The sequence below is a fragment of the Anopheles ziemanni genome, chromosome 3 (assembly GCF_943734765.1).
Source record: "Anopheles ziemanni chromosome 3, idAnoZiCoDA_A2_x.2, whole genome shotgun sequence".
NCBI lineage: Eukaryota > Metazoa > Arthropoda > Insecta > Diptera > Culicidae > Anopheles > Anopheles ziemanni.
The window spans coordinates 24,659,527-24,682,243 of NC_080706.1; the positions used below are offsets into that span (position 1 = coordinate 24,659,527).

General features: G+C 47.2%; 2 protein-coding genes across 2 annotated transcripts; one reads left to right on the forward strand and one right to left on the reverse strand.

Annotated features, from left to right (window-relative positions):
• Positions 1 to 1,119: 1,119 nt before the first annotated feature.
• Positions 1,120 to 9,855, forward strand: LOC131284390 (serine-rich adhesin for platelets-like; the record flags this gene model as incomplete). The annotated part of the gene is made up of 12 exons (XM_058313244.1): positions 1,120 to 1,742; positions 1,827 to 2,305; positions 3,216 to 3,402; positions 3,601 to 3,686; positions 5,775 to 6,645; positions 6,721 to 6,810; positions 7,031 to 7,450; positions 7,517 to 7,694; positions 7,756 to 7,935; positions 8,035 to 8,609; positions 8,783 to 9,109; positions 9,200 to 9,855. Coding segments are annotated over 12 exons (4,587 nt in total), but the record flags the coding sequence as incomplete, so codon positions are not given.
• A 7,425-nt stretch (positions 9,856 to 17,280) lies between these two features.
• LOC131288311 (uncharacterized) lies at positions 17,281 to 18,566 on the reverse strand. Its single transcript, XM_058317432.1, has 5 exons — positions 18,532 to 18,566; positions 18,245 to 18,420; positions 17,932 to 18,112; positions 17,651 to 17,863; positions 17,281 to 17,567 (listed from the first exon to the last, which is right to left on the reverse strand). Exons 2-5 carry the CDS (start codon positions 18,338 to 18,340, stop codon positions 17,281 to 17,283), a joined length of 777 nt encoding a protein of 258 aa, XP_058173415.1. The 5' UTR covers positions 18,341 to 18,420; positions 18,532 to 18,566.
• Positions 18,567 to 22,717: the final 4,151 nt, after the last annotated feature.

Sequence of the window (22,717 nt, forward strand, 5' to 3'; positions counted from 1 at the left end):
ACATTTACGATATGACCAAGGCACCGATCAATCGATTCCGATCCGATTTGATTTACTTTGGTTTGATACACATTCCGGCAGACTGTTGTTTCACTCTATTGTCCAGGAATATTGGAATTAAATGTATCTTTTTATTCGTTTTGTCCTTAGGATTTGTTTGTGGAATAGGAAATAAATTGCCGAAATAGTTTTTTTCATGTTTAAAATCTTGCCATCCGTTTTTATAATCTCTGGTTTGGGGTTTAATTTTAACTTCACTCTTATCAATAATGATTGTTAAGTCCATATTGTTGTCAAATAAAAAAACCTAATGTAATGAGTATTTTTCCGTATAAAAATGTGTCGTCTTGCTGGTCGTTACTCTCCTGGTTACAATCCCGACCCGACATGCAAACCCGACCACCATCAACACGATCCTGCGGGAGATAGCGAAGAAACGAACCTAGACGAAGGCATCCCCCCTCCCCCACTTATCCTTTTTTTTCGGTTGCTTGGCACAATTATCCTTCGCACTCAAACAATCCGCACCGCCCTTCCGCCATCAATCGCTATGGCCTGTGCCTTTGGATTTCGCCCGTTCCGTTTATTAAATCGATTCGAGGATTTGCCCGTCCTAGAAAATCCCTCGCGATGATCCTTTTATGAGGCGTGGGGAGGGGAAAGTGTGGGGGCGCTATAAACGTTACCTTAGGGTTCCGTTGCTTTGCAGCCGGAATATGTTTATGTTTCTATGGTTCTGCCCTGTGGATTTTTGTGTACTGACCGAAAGCAAACCGTGCTTTTGCCTTCCCATTTGAAAATGGCAACCCGTACGGGACGGTTCTTCTTCCTCCATCGTCGAACAACAACGGTTCGAGAGTGACACTCAACGGAGGGAGGAGAGTCTGTGGATTTTTGGTAACGCCAGAGGGCAGCCTTTCATTAGCGATCGAATGTACATTACTCGAAGTGTGTTCGTGTGTGTGTTTCTGATAGTGTTACTTATCGTTCTTTTTTCTTGCATTGTTTTACAGAATGTTCCCGGATAATAGGACACACTCGCCTGACGACGACACCAGCAATAGTAGCAGCAGCAGCAACGACGCCGTCGGTGACCACCACCACCATCACCAGCATCATCACCATCATCACCATCATCATCTAATTGCGCACGAGTCCGTCGACGAGGCGGATCTGATCGAGGAGGATACCGGACCGGGCAGCAACGGTGGCGCAGGTGGCATAACAATCGTCGGAGGTCACGTTACCGTGGAAACGTCGTCGCCCCTCGGCAGTCCGGTGGCGCGCGACAGCGAGGAGCTGCTGATCGACGGCGAGGGCGACGAATCCTCCACCCAGTCGTGCGGTTCGTCCTTCCGGGACGGTGGCAGCAGCCCGCGGCGGGAGCTAGGAGAAGGATACGTCAGCAACAGTAGTAACGGTGGCAGCGGCAACCGTGGCACACCGCACGGCTCCAGCATGGTGCTGTCGACGATACCGCTGGAAGTCGCCAACAACAACCACCAGCAGCAACAGCAGCTGATACTGCAGCCAAATAGCGCCACCAACATCCTACAGCACCACCATCAGCAACTGCATGGTACCAATCTCTCGTTGAACAACAATAATACGAGCTTCAAGAATCACAACAGCAGCAGCGTCGCGACGATCGGAACCGGTGGCAGTGTAAAGAACGTTCTTATCAGCAGCAGCAACAGCAACAACAGCAACAGTACCAGTGGTAACCATCACCACCAGCTGCTGCATCAACAACATCATCATCCGCAACAGCAGCAACATCACACGTACACCTTCCACATCGCGAACCACACGGCGGCGGTGGTCAGTAGTAACGGTGCGGGCACAACCACCAACGGTGGTGGCAGCAGCAACCACTACCACCAGACGGTTGCCCCGGCAACGGCCAACAACAGTGGCGCACCATCAGCAGCAGCAGCAGCAGCAGTAGTCAGCAGCAGCGCCTCCACCGGGTCGTCGTCCGTAACGGACAGTAACGGCATGGCCACGGGAGCACTCGCGCTCGTAGTGTCCAGCCCTTTGCCCAGCGGTAACGCCTCAACAACCACCACCACCACCACCAACGTCGTAATGGCGATGAACAACACAACAGTGCCATCTTCCTCACAGTCGTCGCTGGCGACGGGCGCAGCGCCACCTAGCGGCATGGTGGTGGTGACGGAACGTAACGGCACGCCCACCGCCACCACCAGCCCCACCACCACCGCCAGTACCGCTCTTCCGCCGTCCGGCTCCAAGCTGGTCCTGGTGCACCACCAGGGACGCGTCGTTGGCGAGGATTATATAAGTAAGTGTACTCCTTGCGTGTGTGGCATGTCCCGGTGCCTGCTTTTCAGCTTCTGTTTTCCCCTCGCTCTCACTCGCTCTCTCTCCGTCACCGCTCTGTTCCTCTTACTATCTCTTCGCTCTCTGTCCACGAGTAGATCGTTTTTGTGTTGCAACACTCCCAGGACGATTCTTACTAGACGCACTTTTGACAATACGAGAACTGTTCAGGTTTTTGAAGCAACAGAATTTGAATGTCCTGAGGCCTTGGGACGATTTATGTACAGGGCACAAGTACCTTCATAGTACAAACAATTGATGCTTGTATCCTTTCTCTCAATTGGAGTCAAAACGATCGCAGTGTTAATGAGTTGTGTTTCTTTTTTATTTAAGCATGACATCAGCTACTATCCTGCATTTCTATTCCTACAGCACCGTACCTTCTTTTTCAGCCCGTTTGTCCATTTGTTTTCGCTTCGTTTTTGCGTTTTGTGCTGAAAATACGTGTGAGGGCTTCGAAACGTACGATGATTGAGTGAAATCTGAACGCTGTGCAAATGCACTGCAAATTGTGCCTTGAAAAAGGACGACAATGAATATGGCTGGTTATTCTGTGTGTACCAAGCCACTGTCATCTGTGTTTAGAAAAATCCTGGTTCTGCTATCAGTAGTGAGTAGTTTTCCGAGTTTCTCCTTTTTGGGTTTGGCTTCGGGTGAGGATAGGATACACTCCCTGTGCACATCCTTGTATGATACTGCTTGAGTTTCAGTTCCGTTTCAAACTCATACACATCTACACACCCACCCTCACACACACACACACTCTCTCGCACTACCGGCAAACCAGCGTCACTAAACTCCGATTTCTTTTTTTTCTATTTTCGTTTCCGTTCTCTCTCTCTCTCTCTCTCTCTCTCTCCCTCTCGTCGCAGCTACGGCAGGAGAAGCGATCAACGGCGTCGGCAACATTGTGCTGCTGGCGACGGAACAGATGGACCTGGCCGAGCATGACATTATCAACAATAATGTCATCATAAGCACCAGCAATGCATCCGCCTCGTCCACCTCGTCCTCCCCTTCCGCCACCACGGCGGTGGCGGCGGTCGGTGGTAGTGGTTCGCGGATCGTCAGTGGTGGTCTAGTGGTTTCTCCGCACCCGTACCACCACCTTCATCCCAACCACCACCACCCACACCCCCTCCACCATCCGCCGCACCATCACCCGCCGCCGCCACCACCGCATCACGGAAGTGCGATCGCGAATGGGGCGGCGGGGGGAGTAACGCCCGGCAGTGGTGGTAGTGATGCTGTTGGAAGCGGATCGTCGGTGCCGGTGGCAACGGCGAATGGCGACGAGGAGCTCACCTCGCTGACCTGGCTGCAGGATAAGAATCTGCTCAAAGGTTAGTGTGTTTTCACACGCCTCCGATGTGCCTGAAATCCCGATTTCCCGCCGCGTCTAAGTCCTTCCCCCTTCCGCTGGGCCTATAATAATCGGGTCACGCTGCGTGGTTGGCGAACCGTAGGAGTGTGTGCGTGCGTCCTCCTTTGAAGGAAAAAAAATGCGAAAGGAAACCGAGTGCCACCCGACGTGGCGTTGTTAGAGAAGCACCTAACAATTTTAGTCTGCGATCACAAGACGCGTGTATTTTGCACTTATGGTGACGATCGCAGCATGCCATTGGCTCTCGTTTGTATCCCAAACGCGACTTCGAAGTTACGTACGATAGATGAAACAATTAACAAGCGAGTGTACAAAGAGCTTCATCCCCATCTGGTACAATGAAATTGTGGTTGCAAGAGAAAGAGGCGGTCATAAAGCGAGAGTGAGAGAGACTAAGAGGGAAAACCTAGTAAACTTCTCAAGACAAAACCAATTCATCCATTACAGACGCGCACACACATTTGGGGGTAAGAGAGGAACTAACGCAAGTACACAGCAGGAAAGGAGAAGTGCAGCCAGAGAAACGGATTTCGGAATTTAGTTCAGGCCAACGATCGGTCGTTGTTTTGCGCGACTTCTCCTTGGCATGTGTGTTTGTGTACCTGTTGTGGGCTGTTACCTTTTTTTCTGTGTCGCTTTGCCAAAACTATGCTCGAACGTTAAATTTCTTTACGAATGCCTTGCACCTTCGATCGCCGAACCATCTGCACCTTTCTAACCTGCCACGAAAACGCCACCATCACCCATACCCCTTGGGGCAAAAGGGGGAAGTAAATCGACGTTTGATGAAGGCTTACTTAGCTTCTACTCGTCTTGTAGGGAGAGGGGTTGTATAGTTTTGGGTGTTGGCAGGTTTATTTCGGACACACGCGGAATGCGTCTTATGTATTTCGTGTTTCGTAGGTTGATAGGCTCCTATGAACAAACCCGGAGTCGTTTACGAGTGTATTGAACGATCGATAGATACTTCCTCTGGTGGACATACGATTTACGCTACCTGGAAGACACGCAAGCGGTAAAGTTCGCGATTTAATAGTTTTAATAAACCACCGCCTTTTAACATTGTCACGAGCTTACTTCATCCACCGGCTAGGAAGACAAACTTGTCAAGCGTTTCTCAAACGGTTTCGGCTCAGTAGGCCAGTCAACCGACGTGTCTGTGAAGTGCATCGTGCTTAGGTCATCGACGCGTAGGAAAAACGGTTTAGCAGTGCCAGGCCATTGACTCTGGCGGTAAAATCGGCGTAGACCACACCAACACACACATTTTGGGCGCGGGGCGTCTTTATTTGGCACCAAACAACGGTGCACACGGTGACCCAGTCGTCGGCGGAACACACTCCCCCCGTGAGGAAAAAGGAAAACCCTGGCTTTAACCACCACCCAAGCAGTCTGCGTGTACTTTGTTACAATTTGGTACAATTTTCGGTAGTGTAAGAACGCAGATTTTCCACCGTCTATTATGATTTATCCTTTTGGTTTTTGGTAGCGAAAAGTTGCGTCGGGAAAACATTATTGCACGCGGAAGGCAACCGAGGAAAACAAGGGTGTATCGCGACGACGTTGATGAATGTTGGGTACCGGTGACGACGGTGGCCAGATGTGCCAGAATGTCAGCGAAAATGCGGATCCGTACGCGCGCGTACCGTTTGGTTACTTGCTGCCTCTCGGAATGCTGGGACGTTCTCGTGCCGCCGCTCTCTTGTTGTTGGTGTGCTATTTCTTGCACATTTTTGAGGTTGTTTAGTGTGTTGGGGTTGGTGACCGACGCGGCTGGGCGTGATGATAGTTTGAGGTGGTTTTATTTGTAGGCGCAAAAAAAAGGGTGCGTTTAATTTAGTGGTTCACTGAAGCAAATTTTGTTCAAAGCGTATTTGTTGATGAACTCATCGGTAGGGAGTCGAATGGGCTCAGCACACCTTGTCGATCGATCGTGATGGGTCGCAGGATTCGAGTAAACAACCCCTTAGAATGTATAACTTTCTTTCGTAGCTAAGCGTGAATTCAGTCTAATAATCGATATGTTTACCTCTCCCAAACACACCAGGTATCAACCTATCCAAAGTGCCCGTTTCGTCACCGGATAGCCCACGGCAGGCGGGTAGTGGCCCGGCCAACCGAGTGACCGTTGGTGGTCACGCCTCCCCCACCAGTGACTTCGTGGAAGACTCATCCAGCATCTCCGCGGAGGAGAACGGTTCGTCGGCGAACAACTCCTCGTCGGAGCAGAGCACCAACGGTGGTTCTACGTACTCCACTGAAGTGGCGACCTTGCGGACCGGTACCCCTTCCCAGCAACACCACATATTCCAGCTCGGTGCTAGTACCGGCACCGGGACGCCCAAGACGATCACCGCCTTCAACGGTGATACCATCATTGAGTACCCGGTGATAGCGGTCAACCACCATCATCATCTCGGCAGCAACGGCATCCAGCAGCAGGTCGTCATCGACGGTAGCAAGGCGATGAAAATGACGGTCATGACCGCGGCGCCTGTCACCCCGACATCGATCGTGGTAACCGGGAGCGGTAGTGTCGCCTCACCACTGGCCACCTCGAACGCGGGTGGCCCAGTAGCGTATGTTGTGTCCTCACCGGCGAGCACCTCGTCGGCGTCCGGCTGTGGCCAACCTATGGCAGCCTCCACGCCGGTCGCCAATGGTAATAACACCGTCAGCAACGGCAACAGCACCAACAACACTGGCACCAGTCACAACACCAGTACAACGCCCCACCAGCACTTCCACAAGAAGTATCTGCGCGAACAGCAGCAGCAGCAACAGCAACAGCAGCAGCAACAGCAGCACCAACCAAAGCAAGCAATCATCACGGGCTCGACGTTGACGGCGACGACGATGGTTGGCAATGGCAACGGTACCAGCTACTTTGTCACCCCAATCAAGCAAGAGATGAAAAGGTAATGCAGTGTTAGTGAAGTTATCAAGTTCATATTGTTCCTAACGAGCTTTTCTTTCCGTGCCTTCCTTTGCAGTGCTATCAAGTATGAAGATGGAGCAGAGAGCGTAGGGACAGGGACAAGTGCCAACATCTTCCTGACCCCAATGAAACAGGAAGTGAAAAGGTATGGTTCATGATATTTAGTTATATTGACATTGTTGAATGCTAATGGGGTATGAACCTTCTTGTACCTTTGCAGTTCTATCAAGTATGAAGATGGAGAGAGTATGTTTCTAACTCCCTTGAAGCAAGAAACTAAAAGGTAATGTGCTGCTGGTTGTGGTTCATTGGTCACATAATTCTAAGGTGAATTCTAATGTTTCCCCTTTTTTGCGTTCCTGCAGTGAGCTGAAGTACGAGGATGGTAGTGATACAATCGATGACCGGAAGTATCTGCCACCGGCGGCTCCGGTAAAGATCGAGCGAGGCAGTAGCATGAGCTCACCAAACGTTAGCGGTGAGGAGTACGGTGGCGGCGGTGGCGGTGGTGGTTCCATCACCACCGTCTACAGTGGTCTCAACATGATCAAGCACTCACCGGCGTCTTCCCCGACGCACAACGGTTCGTTGGCGATGAACGGCCAGCAGAATCATTCGATCCAGCAGCAGCACCATCAGCCGCATCCGCCGTCTTCTCCGCACGGTGGCGGTGCGTCCGCTACCGTCAGCCCGTCGAAGCTGGCACCACCGAAGGCAAAGCATCCGACCAACGTGCCATATGATCCACACGTGCACGTGAACAATAAGCCTCCGTTTAGCTTCAGGTAAGCGTACACGTGTTATTGCGATCACCGATCCTCTTGTGCTTATATGTATCTCTTCCATTGCAGTTCTCTCATCTTCATGGCCATCGAAAACTCGCAGCAAAAGGCACTGCCGGTAAAGGAGATCTACGCGTGGATAGTGCACCAGTTTCCATACTTCAAGACAGCACCGACCGGTTGGAAGAACAGCGTGCGCCACAATCTGTCCCTCAACAAGTGTTTCCAGAAGGTGGAAAAGGCGGCGGTAAGTGTGTGAGAGCCAAGCAAGTTCGAGACGTATGTTTTACCCTCTTGTATCCACACAGAATCTCGGTAAAGGCTCGCTGTGGATGGTGGAACCGCAATACAGGCCGAACCTTATTCAGGCCTTGTCACGCTCGCCATTTCACGCCGGTTCCGGTATCGATAAGGCCACGTACAAGAGCATGCAGCAGCAGCGCTCTACTAATGCGAGCCCCACGGGCAACGGATCGCACTATTCCAAGGTGAGAAGAACGAGCACCATTCGCTGGAAGAAGGGGAGAGCGTCGTCACATTTTGTTTATCATACCGATTTGTCTATTGTGTATCTTTTCCTTTTCCAGCAGGACAACTTTCCACAACTCGCCAGCCGACTGGCACCGGCGGACGCACAAAATGGTCTTTTGCATCACGACGATCTGGACGATGTGAGTCGCTCCTCGACGCCGATTGACTACGATGGCGGCGGTAGTCGCGATTCGCCGGCGGTGATCGGTGGCTCTACCGGCCATCCACAGCACCATCAGCCGCAGCAGCAACATCACAGCAACCATTACCAGCAGCAGCACCAGCCGGCACCGCCCGCGCACCTAACCGCCGGTGGTCACCAGCAACCTTCGCTCATCACCTTCCATCACAGTCGGCTCGGTTCGCCCGAGCTGCAGCAGCAGCAGCAGCAGAACGGCAACAACGCTTACCTCGCAACGGAAGGTGCTGGTCCGGCCACGCTCTCACTCGTACAGTGCCCGAGCGGACTCGTGTACATGAACGGCATCGGCACCGTGACCAACCTGTCGAAGGAAATGGTTGGTGGGCGCGAGTGGACGGCCGAGACGATCGAAGACGTTAATGCGGCCACGGCGATGCTGGCACTGAAGCATGGGCCAAAAATTTTCACTGAAACAACGTTCCGCAATGGGTAAGTGATTTGCTATGACTTGGGTTAATATTGCTTTTCACTCAGATGTCAGTATTCAATCAGATGTAGTTTAAGAAAAAGAATAGCTTGTTCCACTCAAATTTCTTATATTTTCCTTAGTAAGCATTGTTTTAAATCACACCTACCTTTGTTTGCTTATGTACGTGTTGTAGGCATCCTCCCATCATCACGACCTCGCCGAGCGAAGACCATACGTACTCGGCCGGTGGTGGAGCTGCTGGCGTTGGCTCAGATCAACCATTGGCCACTATTTCTGCCAATGGGTCGCCGATGGTGAGCAGCTGTTGCTCATCATCCGACGAGCGGTACGAACACAGTCGGACCAGCCATCTGCACCATCACGCACCCAACAGCACCACCCATCCGGTGCATCATCTTCCGGCCCACCATCAGCTGCCGCTGCACGCGAACCACCAGCACATGGACACCATCAGCAACGGCACGTCGTCCGATGCAGCCTACGAGAGTAGTGAAGAGAGGTAGCTAGCCCTAGCCACGCTTGGTGGAGCGAGGGTTTCGAATGTTCAAAAGTAAACTCATCCCATTTTTCCTGATTTCCTCCCCAACAGCCATCCACATCACGCATCGTCCGCCGAAGACATGGAAGAGCGCCGCCGACAGGAGGGTGTGTACGCATTGCTCAACCTCTCCCAAATGGCCTACTCCTCGTCGCCGTCCTCATCGATGTCGTCCTCGACGTCCACGCTGTCCTCGCCCGCCTCGTCGACCGGTTCGCTGAAACGTGCTGCCCCAACCGATTCGTACGCGCCCACTAGTAGTAGCTACCGGGTACAGACAGCTTCACCCGACCGAACTGGACGAACCACCTCACCTCAGCTCCTGCCGCACCACCATCATCATCTCCACCATCACCATCACCTCAGTCATATGCAGCCACAGCAGCAGCACCACCACCACCACCATTCACAGCCGGCCAACGGGGGTGACGTCGGGACGAACGGTGGCACCACCACAGGCAACATGCTGCAAACGATGGGCATTGCCTCATACTACGGTAGTAGTGGCGCCAGCAGCAACAGCAGCGATCTCAACCGACACTATGCGTCCCCTCCGCCGTCGAAGAAAACCAAACCACGCTCGTCGCTGAAAAAGCTGAGGAAAAAGTCCTTCGGACGGTAATGCAATGTTAGAACGAACCCGAAACGACAGCACCACCATGTGCTCTAGTGCAAAGGCTGGGCAATACTGGCACACATCTTAACCGTCCGTAAGAGGAGGGGGGCTGTATTCGGATGCGGTTTTCGGCTGTGCCACCACCGGGAGCAATTTATCCTTTTAAAACATCATCTAATCCTCACGAAGAATCACGACTGCTATTGCGCATATTTGATACATACTTTTCGGTGTTTCCGTCGCAAACGCTGCACGCTTTACGTTCGAAACTAAAACCTCTTTCTAATGGAACACGCGTCTACCACTACAAATTAGCCGTACACTGTTTTTTGAACGTGACAAGAAGGGCTGAGAAACGAAGTTAGGAACTCGCCGATGGCCGAAACGTCAAATCGAGTCTAAAAACTATTGCCTTATGATGAAGTCAGTCACAGCAGAAGAAGAAGAAAAGGGGAGCAGAAGTAAATAGCAATCAACAAGAGGTACATGTTACGAATACTTTACATAGGCAGAATGAATGCAGCAGCATGATAGTACGGAGAAAGCAGGAGCACCTCATTTTATTCTATTTCAAAGGGTCTGATAGTCCTCCCCAGATTTTTAAAAATACCGTCTACTATAGGAGGGCGGTTCCGGAGAAGGTAATCCGTGTCAAGCATGTTTGAAAATAATGGCTTCATTACTCCCTTTCGTTGATGCTGGTATTCCACTGTAGCTTTCTTGTCAATTTTTGATGCGATACTTTTTATTTTTTATTTGACATGTTTTATAGCCACATTACAACAGTGTGAAACGGTCGGAATACGATTGCTATTATGTTTTATTTGAGGAAATTTTTTATGCTCTGAACAAAAACCATTGTTGAAATTGTTTTACTTTTCGATGATTATTGAGTGACGATACAATAGTTTTTAAATGTCGCTTTCGTACCGAGAGGATGACTGTTTTTTTTGAACGAACAAACAAACAAACAAGCAAAACAAAAGCCCAATATATGGATTTATTAGAGGCCAGGACTGGTTAATCGTTTTCTATAGTTTTTCCTGCTACGATTTAAAGAATAGTCAAACGCTATTTTTATTGCAAGCAAAGCTTGTACAGCTGTCGATATACATATATGGGGTAGTTTACAATCATCCTGCCTTTGGGCGGACATTTGCACACACACACAAACAAATCGTCTGCGCTGTGGAAATGTTTCGGAACGAGCGGAATATGCTCGTTGCAAACCAGCGTTCCTTTTCCTAGGTTGCTAAAGAATTTCCAGTTTATACAATCAACTACCTACGTAATTGGGTTATTAATAGTTAATGCGTTTTCTTTTCTTCTAAATACATAAAAGAGCACAATGTGTTTCACTTCCCTCCCCAGCGCCGGGAACTTGTTAGTTTTCATCAGTTTCGCTAAGAGCGGCACTAGGCTGTAGTTGTGTACGAGAAAAACAAAAGTTTCCTTCCTACATACATTATTACGCGTACTTCTTAACGTTAAACATCAAACATACAAAACATGCGCTGCAAACCAATCATTATAAAAGTAGTAGTAATACACTATTGCCTGTAAGGGATAGGGTTAGAAGGATATTAGGATAATACAAAGAAAGAGAGGATTCAGGTGGAACGCGAAAAAGTAACACAAATCGTAGTCAAAATGTCGCCAAAATTGCATTTTTTTGTTTTTATACGCGCCTTGTTTCGTTTTAGTTTACTCGTTTTTTTTATCACCTATTTGTATCGTTAAGAAATAGATTGTAGCCAATGGACGAGGGAGGGAGACGAATGTTTTGTGCTAAGTATGTAAAGTATATTTAAAAAAGTAATGATTTGAAAAGAAGAAAACAGAAAAAATCATACAAACACAACAGAAATCCTTCATATAAGAGTAGTGAAAAAATGCATGACAGTGCATAAGTGTGAAGGGCAGACGAAAACAGTGACTGCAAGGTGAGGAGAAATATGAGAAATAATACAAATTCTGTTAGGTAATTATCGCTACGAGAAAGGGAACAGGGATAGTCTGTACCTATCAAAACGCAATCGGATGTACCGGAACACACTGAACTTATCTACTCGCGCCTTCTATATAGTTATCCATGTAATTCTTAGTGCTGTCCTAGTAACGTTTAAGGGTTGGCAGGCTAGCGAGCAAACGGTGGGTGCTTGGGGAAAGTAGGAAGAAAGGATCCTCGAAAAAAAGCATACACACACAAACCAAGAGGACGAGAAAACGATCTTTGATCCTTTAAACTGCGTGTGTTGTACGTGGAAGGAAGGTGCCTCGAGTCTGTTGATAAGTTACATTTCGATTCTTTCCTGTGCTGGTTAGAAGAATAAGAACCAATTTCTATCAATTCAGTTCGCCAAAAATGAAACCACTGCAAGGTGAGAACGTTCAAAAGAACTCCCTTGAAAAACAAATCGGTACGCGGTACGTTAAACAGTTACGTTAAGGCCATTTCCTGCGTGGTGGGATCGTCAATCAAAAGAGTTAAGTGCAGCACGTAGATCGCTAATGCGTTCGATGCCATGGGATGCTCGTGAATTTTAGCTGTGTGGTGTCCGTGGTGGCGGTGGGCGGACTCGTTAAGTTCGTTGTTGTTTCATACTACATTATCTCTAGGGTACTAGGTTTGTTCACCATGTTGGCACGACGAGATTGAGCGAATCAAAGAAGAGGATAGTGGAGGAAAGGAAGGGATGGAAACACACTGGTAGTCACTCGAGTAAGCATCGGGCGGGTTCGCCGAGGGGGTGTTATCAAATTGTTACGGATTTCAAAACGGGGAGTGTATGTTTGAATGGAACGCAAGCACACAGACACACCCACATTTCGCAGTAGGCTAGGTTTTTGCTCTAGTTATCGACTACGTTAGCGCCTTCTATTTCCATGTTTAAGTTTGATAGTTGTTCTTCTATGCTAGCGATAGTATGTATTTTTCCTATGCCAATCATTAACAAGTAAAGAAGTCATCTAATGAGAAAACAAGCAATCAGCTCCGAGACTCGCTCCAAACGGTTAATAGCAAAGGAAAAGAAATGGAACCTTGTGGAAACAAAAAAAAAAGGAAGGAAAAGAGTAAAAATGCTGTGTGTTTAAGATATGAAAGTATCCAGGAAAGGGATTAGAGAAAAACGAGGCAAAACTAGCCTTGCAGGGGGCAATGCATAAATCAACTTTATCATTAGCGAAGGTGGTTTCCGTTGTTGGAGTTTCCTGCTCTTGTTTGTTTTTCTTCTTTTCATTTTTTAGGACTTACCTTGTTTGCTTGCGATGTTACGCAATTTAGTGGGACTAGTAAATTAGTAACCTATCTTATTACGTTTTCGGTTAATCATAGATTTATTATGTAATGTGGAAAACAACACTATGCTAACGATATTTAATAGCAAACATTCATTTCATAATATGGAACATTCCGGTTGTTTTATTTCGTGTTCGGCTTTGGTTTGTCTCGTTGTCCCTAAGTGACGTGTTTTGCTATCTATTATTCTCTTTATTTTTTATGTGTTCTCTTTTTTATATTCTACTCGTTGGTCTATTATGATTTTATCTTGTTGATTTGTAAGTGATTTTGTGCTTTTTGTTTTTCTCAGTTTTGTTTCTTTCTAGCGCGATGCCACGATGGACACAGCAGCAACTGCTCGAATAAGCCGGTAAGAAACTGGTCGATAGTATTATTTCGGTGTACAAGGGTATAAAACTAACTGCTCTAGCGCCTCAGCACCTCACACCCTGGGGCTTGCGAAGCCTGAACTATACGCGCTGAACAATCATAAATCATGTCGAATGGAAGTGAAAAGAGATCGAAGACAGCATGCAACACTATTTATTCTAAACGTGATCACTAAATTACTTAACAACAGAATATAGAGCAGGGGTAAGAGCACGAGTAGCACCGCGGGTACCGAAAACAATACCTAAGCTAATCTTTGGTGGGCCAATCGAACCGTTTATTCGATGCAAGGAATCTTATTTCACATCGTCATAGCCTTTGTTTTGCAACCAGTAGGTGTGTTTAATGTAGGAAGCCTTATGAAGAGCAGATATTGTTTCTATTGTACAACGGTGCGGATAGCACGTGGTTGCAGCTGGATGGAACACAGGCGAAACATGTTGCGAATGTTAGCGTAGAATGTGCCAAACCAATGAGCAAAAAATGTAACCAATATACGAGTACGAAGTGTACAAGCCGGACATCTCGTCTACAACACTACACCTCCATCATCTCACCTATCTAACTCATCGCCTCTTATCGTTAGGTTAGTGGTAGGAACACCCCGAAAGGGAAACCAAAAGGCGCACAGCACCACCTTACAAGACACCTATATCGTAGGGAACGATAACACGTTAGCTGCAGCATCATTTAGGACCTCAGCATGGCGAGGCGGGCACCGCGAGCCGCTCGACATAAGTAGCTCGATAGCTTTACTACTGTGCAGCACTCATATTTGTCTAGCATCTTTAGCCTGTTGACGATCGCTTTCAGTTTTCGTTTGAACGATTCGCATGGGTGTGATGCTATGCACCCGGGCTTTTCCTTTTCACTCTGTTGACTGTTTTGTGTGTAAAGGAAGGAAATGAACCTATATAAATATAAGCTAGAATACTGTAAGCCTCTTGATCAACCAAAAAATGGTACGCAAAGAACGTCTGGTCGTGGTGTGCAGGTGATGAAACGAAGGAAACGCAAACTGTTATTACTTAAACCCCGTTCGAGCACCAAACGATGGCACACACCAAAGGGCAAAATCATCTACTATAGTCTTCCAGATGTATATTTACACCTTTCTATCGCGCGTGATCACATTTTAGGGGACGGTCCGTGCGATTTCGTTTCTACCACGCAAACGTAGTTTCGCTAGTTATTATCATCGTTGTTATCACCGTGTTCGGTTTCGTTTTAATGTGTAGCTTTCTTTTGCGTCTGCTCTTTCACGTGCATTGAGGTACAAGAAATAAAACAAAAATGCACCCAAGGAGAAAAAGGTAAACCAGCCAGAAGTTAGCAACTAGCGCTAGTAAAAACACAGGGAGAGGGTGTGTAATACAAAAACGAGCAACAGCAGAACCATGTCTGTAGCTGACCAACCAACACGACCCAAAATGTTCAAAGTAACAAAATATGGAGCCTACCTATTTGCTTAATCACGGGCAGTTTTTTCAGTATGCAATAGGAAATTATATATACATATATCTATATATATATATTTAGCAAACAGTTGAGTGCGCAAACCTCTTTGCGAAAAAAAACTATAAGTTGGCAAACGACGAGCACCCGGTACCTATTACCTAATTCTGAAATAGATTCACGTAGGCGAGTACGAAGTGAATGCCTAGCAATTAAAAAAAAACAATTACTACTCAAGTGCATAAAACAAACAAAAGAGTAAAGGGACATCATCAATATGGACTAACAAATCACACCTGCACACGAATATGGTATTTATATACATATTAATATATATATATATATATATTGTTACAAAATGAAAATATGGAAGAGAAAAAATAGAATACTATCGTTTGACAAACGGAATAGACTGCACTCGGAAATAAACTTACACTCATACACTTAGCATCTCCACGTTTAAAAAGTAGGAAACAGGAGCGGAAAATAGTACCAGCAATGGGAACACGGTGGTCAAAAACTGTCCTTTTAAAACAGCAATGAGCACTAGATATTCTCACGGGATGGAAAAGTAGACCGGATGGAGTAGCTACGGCGTAGAGAACTCGGGCTCCCTAGCTGTGGGATGCAGTGAGTCTTGCAAGCAAAGGAGAGGATATGCAAAACACCCACAACCACTGCAAAAAGAAGCAATAATCAATTTTCCAATATCTTTACTCTTTACAAGGCCGAGAACGTGTGCAATGGTGGAAGCCGGATAGTAACAGGAGTAGAATGTCTCCATAGAGCCATAGCAGTAGCTTAGTTGCGGGGCCGGTACATGTCCAAAGGACATTGGGTAGAATATCGGTAAATACGCCGGAACACGAGATAGTGGAATGGATACAAAACTGAAGTAATACATTGCCTGCTCTAAGAAAACGAAAATAACTTCACATGACAAAAGAAAAAAAAACAAACACCATGGTTTTTACACAAAATACAAAAAAAGCATATACAACATAAGCAACTAACAAAACAAAAACCCGTTTATACAAACATAACAAAATTATATATCACCCGCGAGGACGCGCTTAGGGCGAGCAAGGGATTTAAAAACAAAACGTACCGTTTCACATGGAACCTACCAATAGAGCAGATCGATTATATTATACCAATATGTTAAGCAACACGGAAAACGAATAAATTTAGCATAAACCATTAAACTAAGTAACACAAACACTAAAAAGCGCATCTCACAGTTAAAGGAAGATAGAAACAAACATCACAAAACCCCTCACACTATCGCCGTTCACTCACTACTGCTAGTACAACGCCCTGCCGTGCCCTCGACCGCCCGTCCCGCGCCCCCCGGGTGAGGGTGTTGGCCGGGGCATTTCAGGAACGACAGGATTCTCACAGAACAGAATCTGAGTGCAGCGGCGAAAAAGTTCTTTCACCTAACGCCCAGTAAAACATATAACAACGTAATGAACAACCCTAAAATTCACTCAAAAAAAAACCCCGCGTAGCCTTCACAAAGGTGAAACACTGCGAGGTTACCTTCGCCTACCCGTAAGAAGACGATCGAGTCTAAAACAACTTTACGCAAGTAGCATATTAAAGCAAAAAGAAATTTAAAAACCACAAGAATGTGCACATACTAGCGATGCTAAGCGCTGGAGGAGGACGCTGATGAAGCGGATCAGTTTTGGGTATTGTTACCGGTAATGCAGATAAGGATCGGTCGGTAGACGCTCGGGAAGGAAAGATTCAAAGGGAAAATAAAACTCTTCAAAAGTATTGACCAAAACAACATGATATGCATTCGAGCGTGATGACAAAGACGAAAGATTACATAAAATTTTCTTTCATAATTTTAATTTGTTTTAACAAATCACACAAACTGTGATTAGTTTTAGTTATGTTATGTTTATACTATTTATTTTCCAATCAACAATATTAATCCCTCCCCACTCCTTCTCCCCACCTAGGGGGTCTTATTTTCCGCGAACAAAAAGCGCCGGTCGCTAGACCATGCAAATTTCATTTCCACTCTGTTGTTCTTTAGCAAAAATACGATTAAATCTACACAAGCATATTACGATTAGGGAACGGTTCTGGGAGATGGGTTAGGAGATCGGGAAGTGTCCCTTGCTGCAGGCGGAGGAACAAACTGTCACTACGTGCCCAATAGAAGCTGACTGTTGCTGGCGCAGGCCCTGCCTGTGGAATTCTTTTCCGCCTCCGGTTACAACATGGTTTGTTGAAAGCTCTTATTCGCTCATCGCTTGGATAAGTTGGGCAAAAAATGGGGAACCGTACAAGTGTTCCAGCGCACCAGTAATTATCGTTTCAGTTTTGGTTTCGTTTAAGCTTTGCTTGTTTGTTCGGGTTTTTTGTTTTTGCTTAAACCAAATAGTTGGCCTCGTTGGCATCGAAGAGAACGTGCTTCAGTCCGCCATCGCTCAGGTGCATGTTTTCCTTGCGGTTGTGGTAGGGCGGCGGTGGCGACGGTCCGGCCAGCCCGTTGGAGGACTTGCAGCGCACGGTAGCGCCCGGCGTGTTGGCCGGGCACGGAATCGCAACGATGGCCACCTCGCGCAGCTTCGTCATGTGCACCAGGTTCTTGTAGAACGTCCGGATGACCAGCCAGATGATTACGTTGAACGCGGTCGTTACGGCACAGAATGCCCCTGGAGAGTGGAAGGAAACCAACAACGTCAACAACGACCGTGGTCAACAAGAAGCATCGAACGATGTTACGGAGTCCACTTACAGTATTGCCACTTGGAGACGAAACAGTACGTCGACTTGTTGTAGGCCACCGCCAGCATGATGGAGGCGGACACGAGCGTCCCGAAGAAGTCGACCACCATCCAGGGGATGAAGAACTCGTGGCGGTTGCGCAGCGTACCGATCAGCAGCCCGAGGCAGCTCAGCACGTAGATGGTGGCCAGTGTCGTGCCGATGTAGAGCATACACAGAGTCACTGCGGGGGAAGAATGGAATAGTGAATCGATTAAAAAATATTGCATGGACGGGCTAACAAGCACCCACCGGAAGCTAGTTTTTCGGCGGACTTGAAGCGCCACTCGTTGATCGATTCCTCCTGCTCGCTCGTGGTCCAGATGTACTCGCTGTCCTTCTGGTCGGCGATGCTCATCTGCAGGATGGTGCTCATCTCCTCGGCATGAGCCAACCCGAGCAGCATCACAAACAGTAGCACGTGCGCCACGAGCTGTAATTGCATTGCATCGGGTACCCGGAATCAATATCCTTGGAGCTCTTTTAAAGAAGGTTCTTCTATCTCTGTCGCAAGGTCGACCCCCCGACGCTGCTCGGAAAAGATATGCCCTGGGCCCACACTTACCACCTTGTAGATTGCGATAAGGATGGCCGAAACGCGGAGGTACTTCGGGGACACCGGTACGGTTACGATTTCGATGATCCGATCGATGAAGTACATGGTTGGTCGAGGCGTTTGCGTGCGTCCTTTCCTAACGGTGTATGCTCCTTGGGGAAAATCCTTGGGACGGACGTGCGGCCCTAAAAGTTTTCGCCGTAGCGGAAATGGGTGTTCTCGTGTTAGGGTTTACCGATGGCGAGAAACAACAAAAAAAAAAAAAACACAAGCACGAAACTAAGATCGATTCTTACAACACTTTTTCCTTGTTCACCCCTTCTAGCGGGTGCTGCAAATGGCGCAGTGTGATTTTTGCTATGCTTTGTTTGCGGTACGAGTTTTGCTCCGGAAATATTTAACTCATTTCTGCCCTGTGGAAAATGTGGCACAGTTCCTTAACACATTGTTTTTACAACCAAACAATTTGGCAGAAACTTTAAATTTCACGTTTTTTGTTTTTCTTGGATGTGCTATGGTCGCAAAATAAATCCTCACGCTTCGTGCAAGCACTTACATCGTGGATGGTAGGAAGGAGACTGACAAAAATCGAATCTGCTCCTAGGCGGACGTACCGTCTGGCGTGTGCATGGGAGCCTAGGACGGACAGGGTGCGAGTGGGACTGTTATGTTTTTAACCGTGAGTCATGCGCAATGCTTCGCAGTAAGGGACCAATTCATTGTATGTAAACAATTAAGGAGCACAACAGCACGACAATTTATTCTTAACACACGTTTTATAAAGTTTTGGTTTTTTTTATTTAAGTCATTAAATAAAAAAAACTTAATTAAACACTGTGTACCTGATTCAAAATGGTCCAAATGTTAAGGATCGTAATTTTTTCAGCTTAGATTTGGGTGTGAAAACTTCGTCGTTTCATCGATAACACCCCATGGCTCGGGCAGTTTGGTTTGCCTAATGGTGATTTAAAACGTTCTCAGATCCGTTAGTTGAGTTTAAAATAAAATTCAACGACTGTTTGAAAACCAAAAAAAAATCATCCTTACTAACTGCCAAATGTATCGCTGCTCTCTCGAAACGAAATCGTAAAACAGGAAGAAAATTTGATGATTTTTAAGTGGATTACAAATTTCGTGTGCTGTAACTTCGTTTACCGTTCGCTTTTGATGCGCCGTGTGCGGACCCTATAGGTTCACGAACCGGTAAATCAAAGACAGCGAACCGGTAATCGGGTTGACGTTTTCGAACAAGTTTCGGAACAAGTCAGTCTTTCGTCGGCTTCGAATCGGGACGGTCGTACGACGCTTCGCGTTTTCGCTCCGTTGTGCTCTCGTGGTACGTGTTTGATGAACGGGAAGCGCGGTCATTTCGCGACAAGTGCAGTGGTGTAACTGGTATCGTTGGTGTTTGCTATTGTAATCCCCCCAGTGAGCAGAGGTAAACCAGCACTGGTTTCGTTTAGCTTAGCAACCATTGTAACGATCAACAGCTGCTCCGTTGCCGAAAAGTGCTGATCTTCATGGCTCTTGGCTGCCGGCGCCGAGCGAAAGCGCTGAGTTTTTTTCAAGGGTGCGCTAGTGAGGGAAAATTTGAATGGCTTTACAAATTTTGATTTTCGGCTGCTGTTCTTATCAACAATAAAATCCTCGACTGTGCGATGAGGCCATACGGTTGTTATTACGGTGCGTGTTTTCTCGTTTGTTTGTTTGTTTGTTTGTTTTGCATATTGCTCTACGAACAAGTGTGAGGGCCGCTATGAATGGCGCTTCGTCGCATTGCTGGACCGAGTGTTGGCGTTTCCAAGGCAACGGTACATCGCTGGATCGTGAGAAAGAAGTCGCATCGCGAGAAAGATCGTCCGCACAACTAGCTCATCTCGGTAAAGTGAAAGATCTATTTTATTTTCTAAACAAATAGATAGATTGTTCTAATGCCGTCTTCGAGCTATTTGACGTTAAAGTCGCGATCGTCGTTTCGGGTTGTTGGTGCGTTTTAGTGTGTGCGTGTCGGGATGAATAGACCGAAAGCGCGTCTGACAAGATCGCGTCGACTTGAGCGACGATGAGATTTTGTCTACTCTCGCTCTCCCTCACTCCACCCCTGTCAGGCGAGATGATATTTTTAACAAGTCCCCGGTGTTTCGATTTATTTATTTTTTACTGTTCTTATTCTTTGCTGGTTCGGTTCTGCCCACGATCGATTTTCTAAAGTTCAACCATCCACCTTCAATTGGCGAGCGCTGTGGTAGTGACGACGTGTGCATTTTGGCAGAATGCAAAGGGTGAAAAATGAATGAAAAACCGGTCGTAATCAAAGGAAGCAAAGCAACTGCTCCGGGACGATCAATCGCGGTAGTGTGTTTCTCATCGATCGTTTGCTTCTTCTCACTGCTTGTACGTCTCACCAGCTTCTCACACGTCGTGCGAGAGGAAGATCAACCCCCGGGGAAAGAACGATTTGACAGTGATTTTATTTTGGTTCTGCTACGCAAGTTTATCATCGTTGGTGATCTGTTTTTCTTTTTTTTTAGGTTCGCGCGATCTCTGTGTGCATATGGTGTTGTGAATGATCCAGTCCGCTGTTGATGACGGCATGAGTGTTGCGTTTGTTTAGTTGAGTTTTTGAAACCAAGAGTGACGTCCGTGGCGTAAAGTGAAGGAAGTTTTGGGAAGAAGATGGAATGAGGTGCTCTCGTATAACGAGGATATATCGGCTCGAGTGCTAACCCTACGCGTAAGACGTGTGCGCACGAACGTACACCAGCGATATGCTCTAGAACATAGCAGTTCACAAACACATAAACATACTGCTTAGTGATTGATGATCTTCGAAGAAAGAGCGAGAAGGACAGGTGCCAGCAAAACCACGAAGAGAAAGATCACACAAAACATCGTTCATCAGCATACGATACAAGTGCCAGTAAGTATTAACTTTAGCTCAAGTTAATGTTACCAAATAGTCAAACTGTTTTCTCTAAACCTTTGCGAGAAAAGTGGTTGATCGCGATCATCGCACCGTCAGGGGACCAATATTTGCTCACGTTCATCTCACCTGCGTGTGCAGCAGCTCACTCGCGCATTCTCGGATGCCAACCCCGAGCGTGGCGCGAGTGTTGCTTTTTATGTTGTTAACATTCTCGCCCTTTGAGATTTCGGTCGCTCGGTGGTATGCGTGTGCTGCATCATATGTACGCAGGCTCCTCCGGAATGCTGCGCGGATCGCGATCTCCTTCCCGGGACCATTTATTTACCCTGCTGTAGCGATGCTGCGCGTATGTGTGCCGGCGCACCTACCGCCCAACAACAACAACGGCACACTCTGCTGCTGCTGGTATGTTGGTGGTTGTTATTGGCGATGGTGGCCCTTTCGGCTGTCGGCGTCTCTGGCGAATCATATGGGAAAAGGGAATGACGGCAAACAAAAGAGACGAAGAGAAAAGAAATGAAAAACCTTTTCCTGCCTTTGCTGCCGGTGAAGCTTGTACGAGCACCGAATCATGCCTGACGAGTCTTGATCGCGATTGCTGATCGGTGTGCTGGTATTCTTTGGTAAATGAAAACGGCTAGACGGGGAACGATCGCTTGAAGAAAACGGGACTGAAGGTAGAATTTGGGAGTGGGCCGGCTGCAGAAAAGCCCTTCGTAACGAGTGAGTACACTATGAAACGATCCGATTCGTATTCGATTCGGTGTGGGAAAATGAAGCAACGAGCATCGAAAAACGTTTTAATCCTTACCAAGAGAAATGATCGAAATGTTAACCAAACATTCAAAATGTGCTTAAAATGGTTACTGCTTCTTACGTTTTTAAAACTATGGTACGTATGTTGTGCTATATGCTTATGAGCAAACATTTTGTATGTTTCTTATTAATATTGGGTTGCCTCTTTCCCTTTTAGTTGATTGTTTTAGTTCTCTCGTAACTCTTGCTAAACATGTAGGAATGCAATTGCATTCTCCATCTTTAGTAACCCAACTAATTCTTATGGTGGGACTACCACTTAAAGCGATTCTGTCCCACGGGGGGTAACATTCATCGACGACCGTTCCACGGTTGAGTGGAAACGAAGAACTGATTTGGAATATTGCACCAAACAAACCATTTACCGGGGAACGGTATGGCCGGTTTATGGAAGATTCTTGCTCCTCGGATCCGTCCGCGAACCGGGCGGCAACCTTTCTCTTCCATTCATTCCCTCTAATCGATCAGTTCCAACCGTGTGTCGATCAACATCGATGACACGCTACATCGATTCGTCGTCGGAGTTTATGCTCACCGCCCGCCGCAGGAGAAGGTTCGAGGGGCATGTTTTGCGGCACCGAAAAGGTGTTTCGTTTCGCCAGCCTGTGTATGTGTGTGCTTTCGGTATCGCTTTACACAGCGATGCAACAACACGATGCCGAATGGAGCAAAAAGAAACTCCGTCGTTATGGACACTTTGATACTGCAGACCTTCCAAAAACCGGAGAAAGGGCGAACAT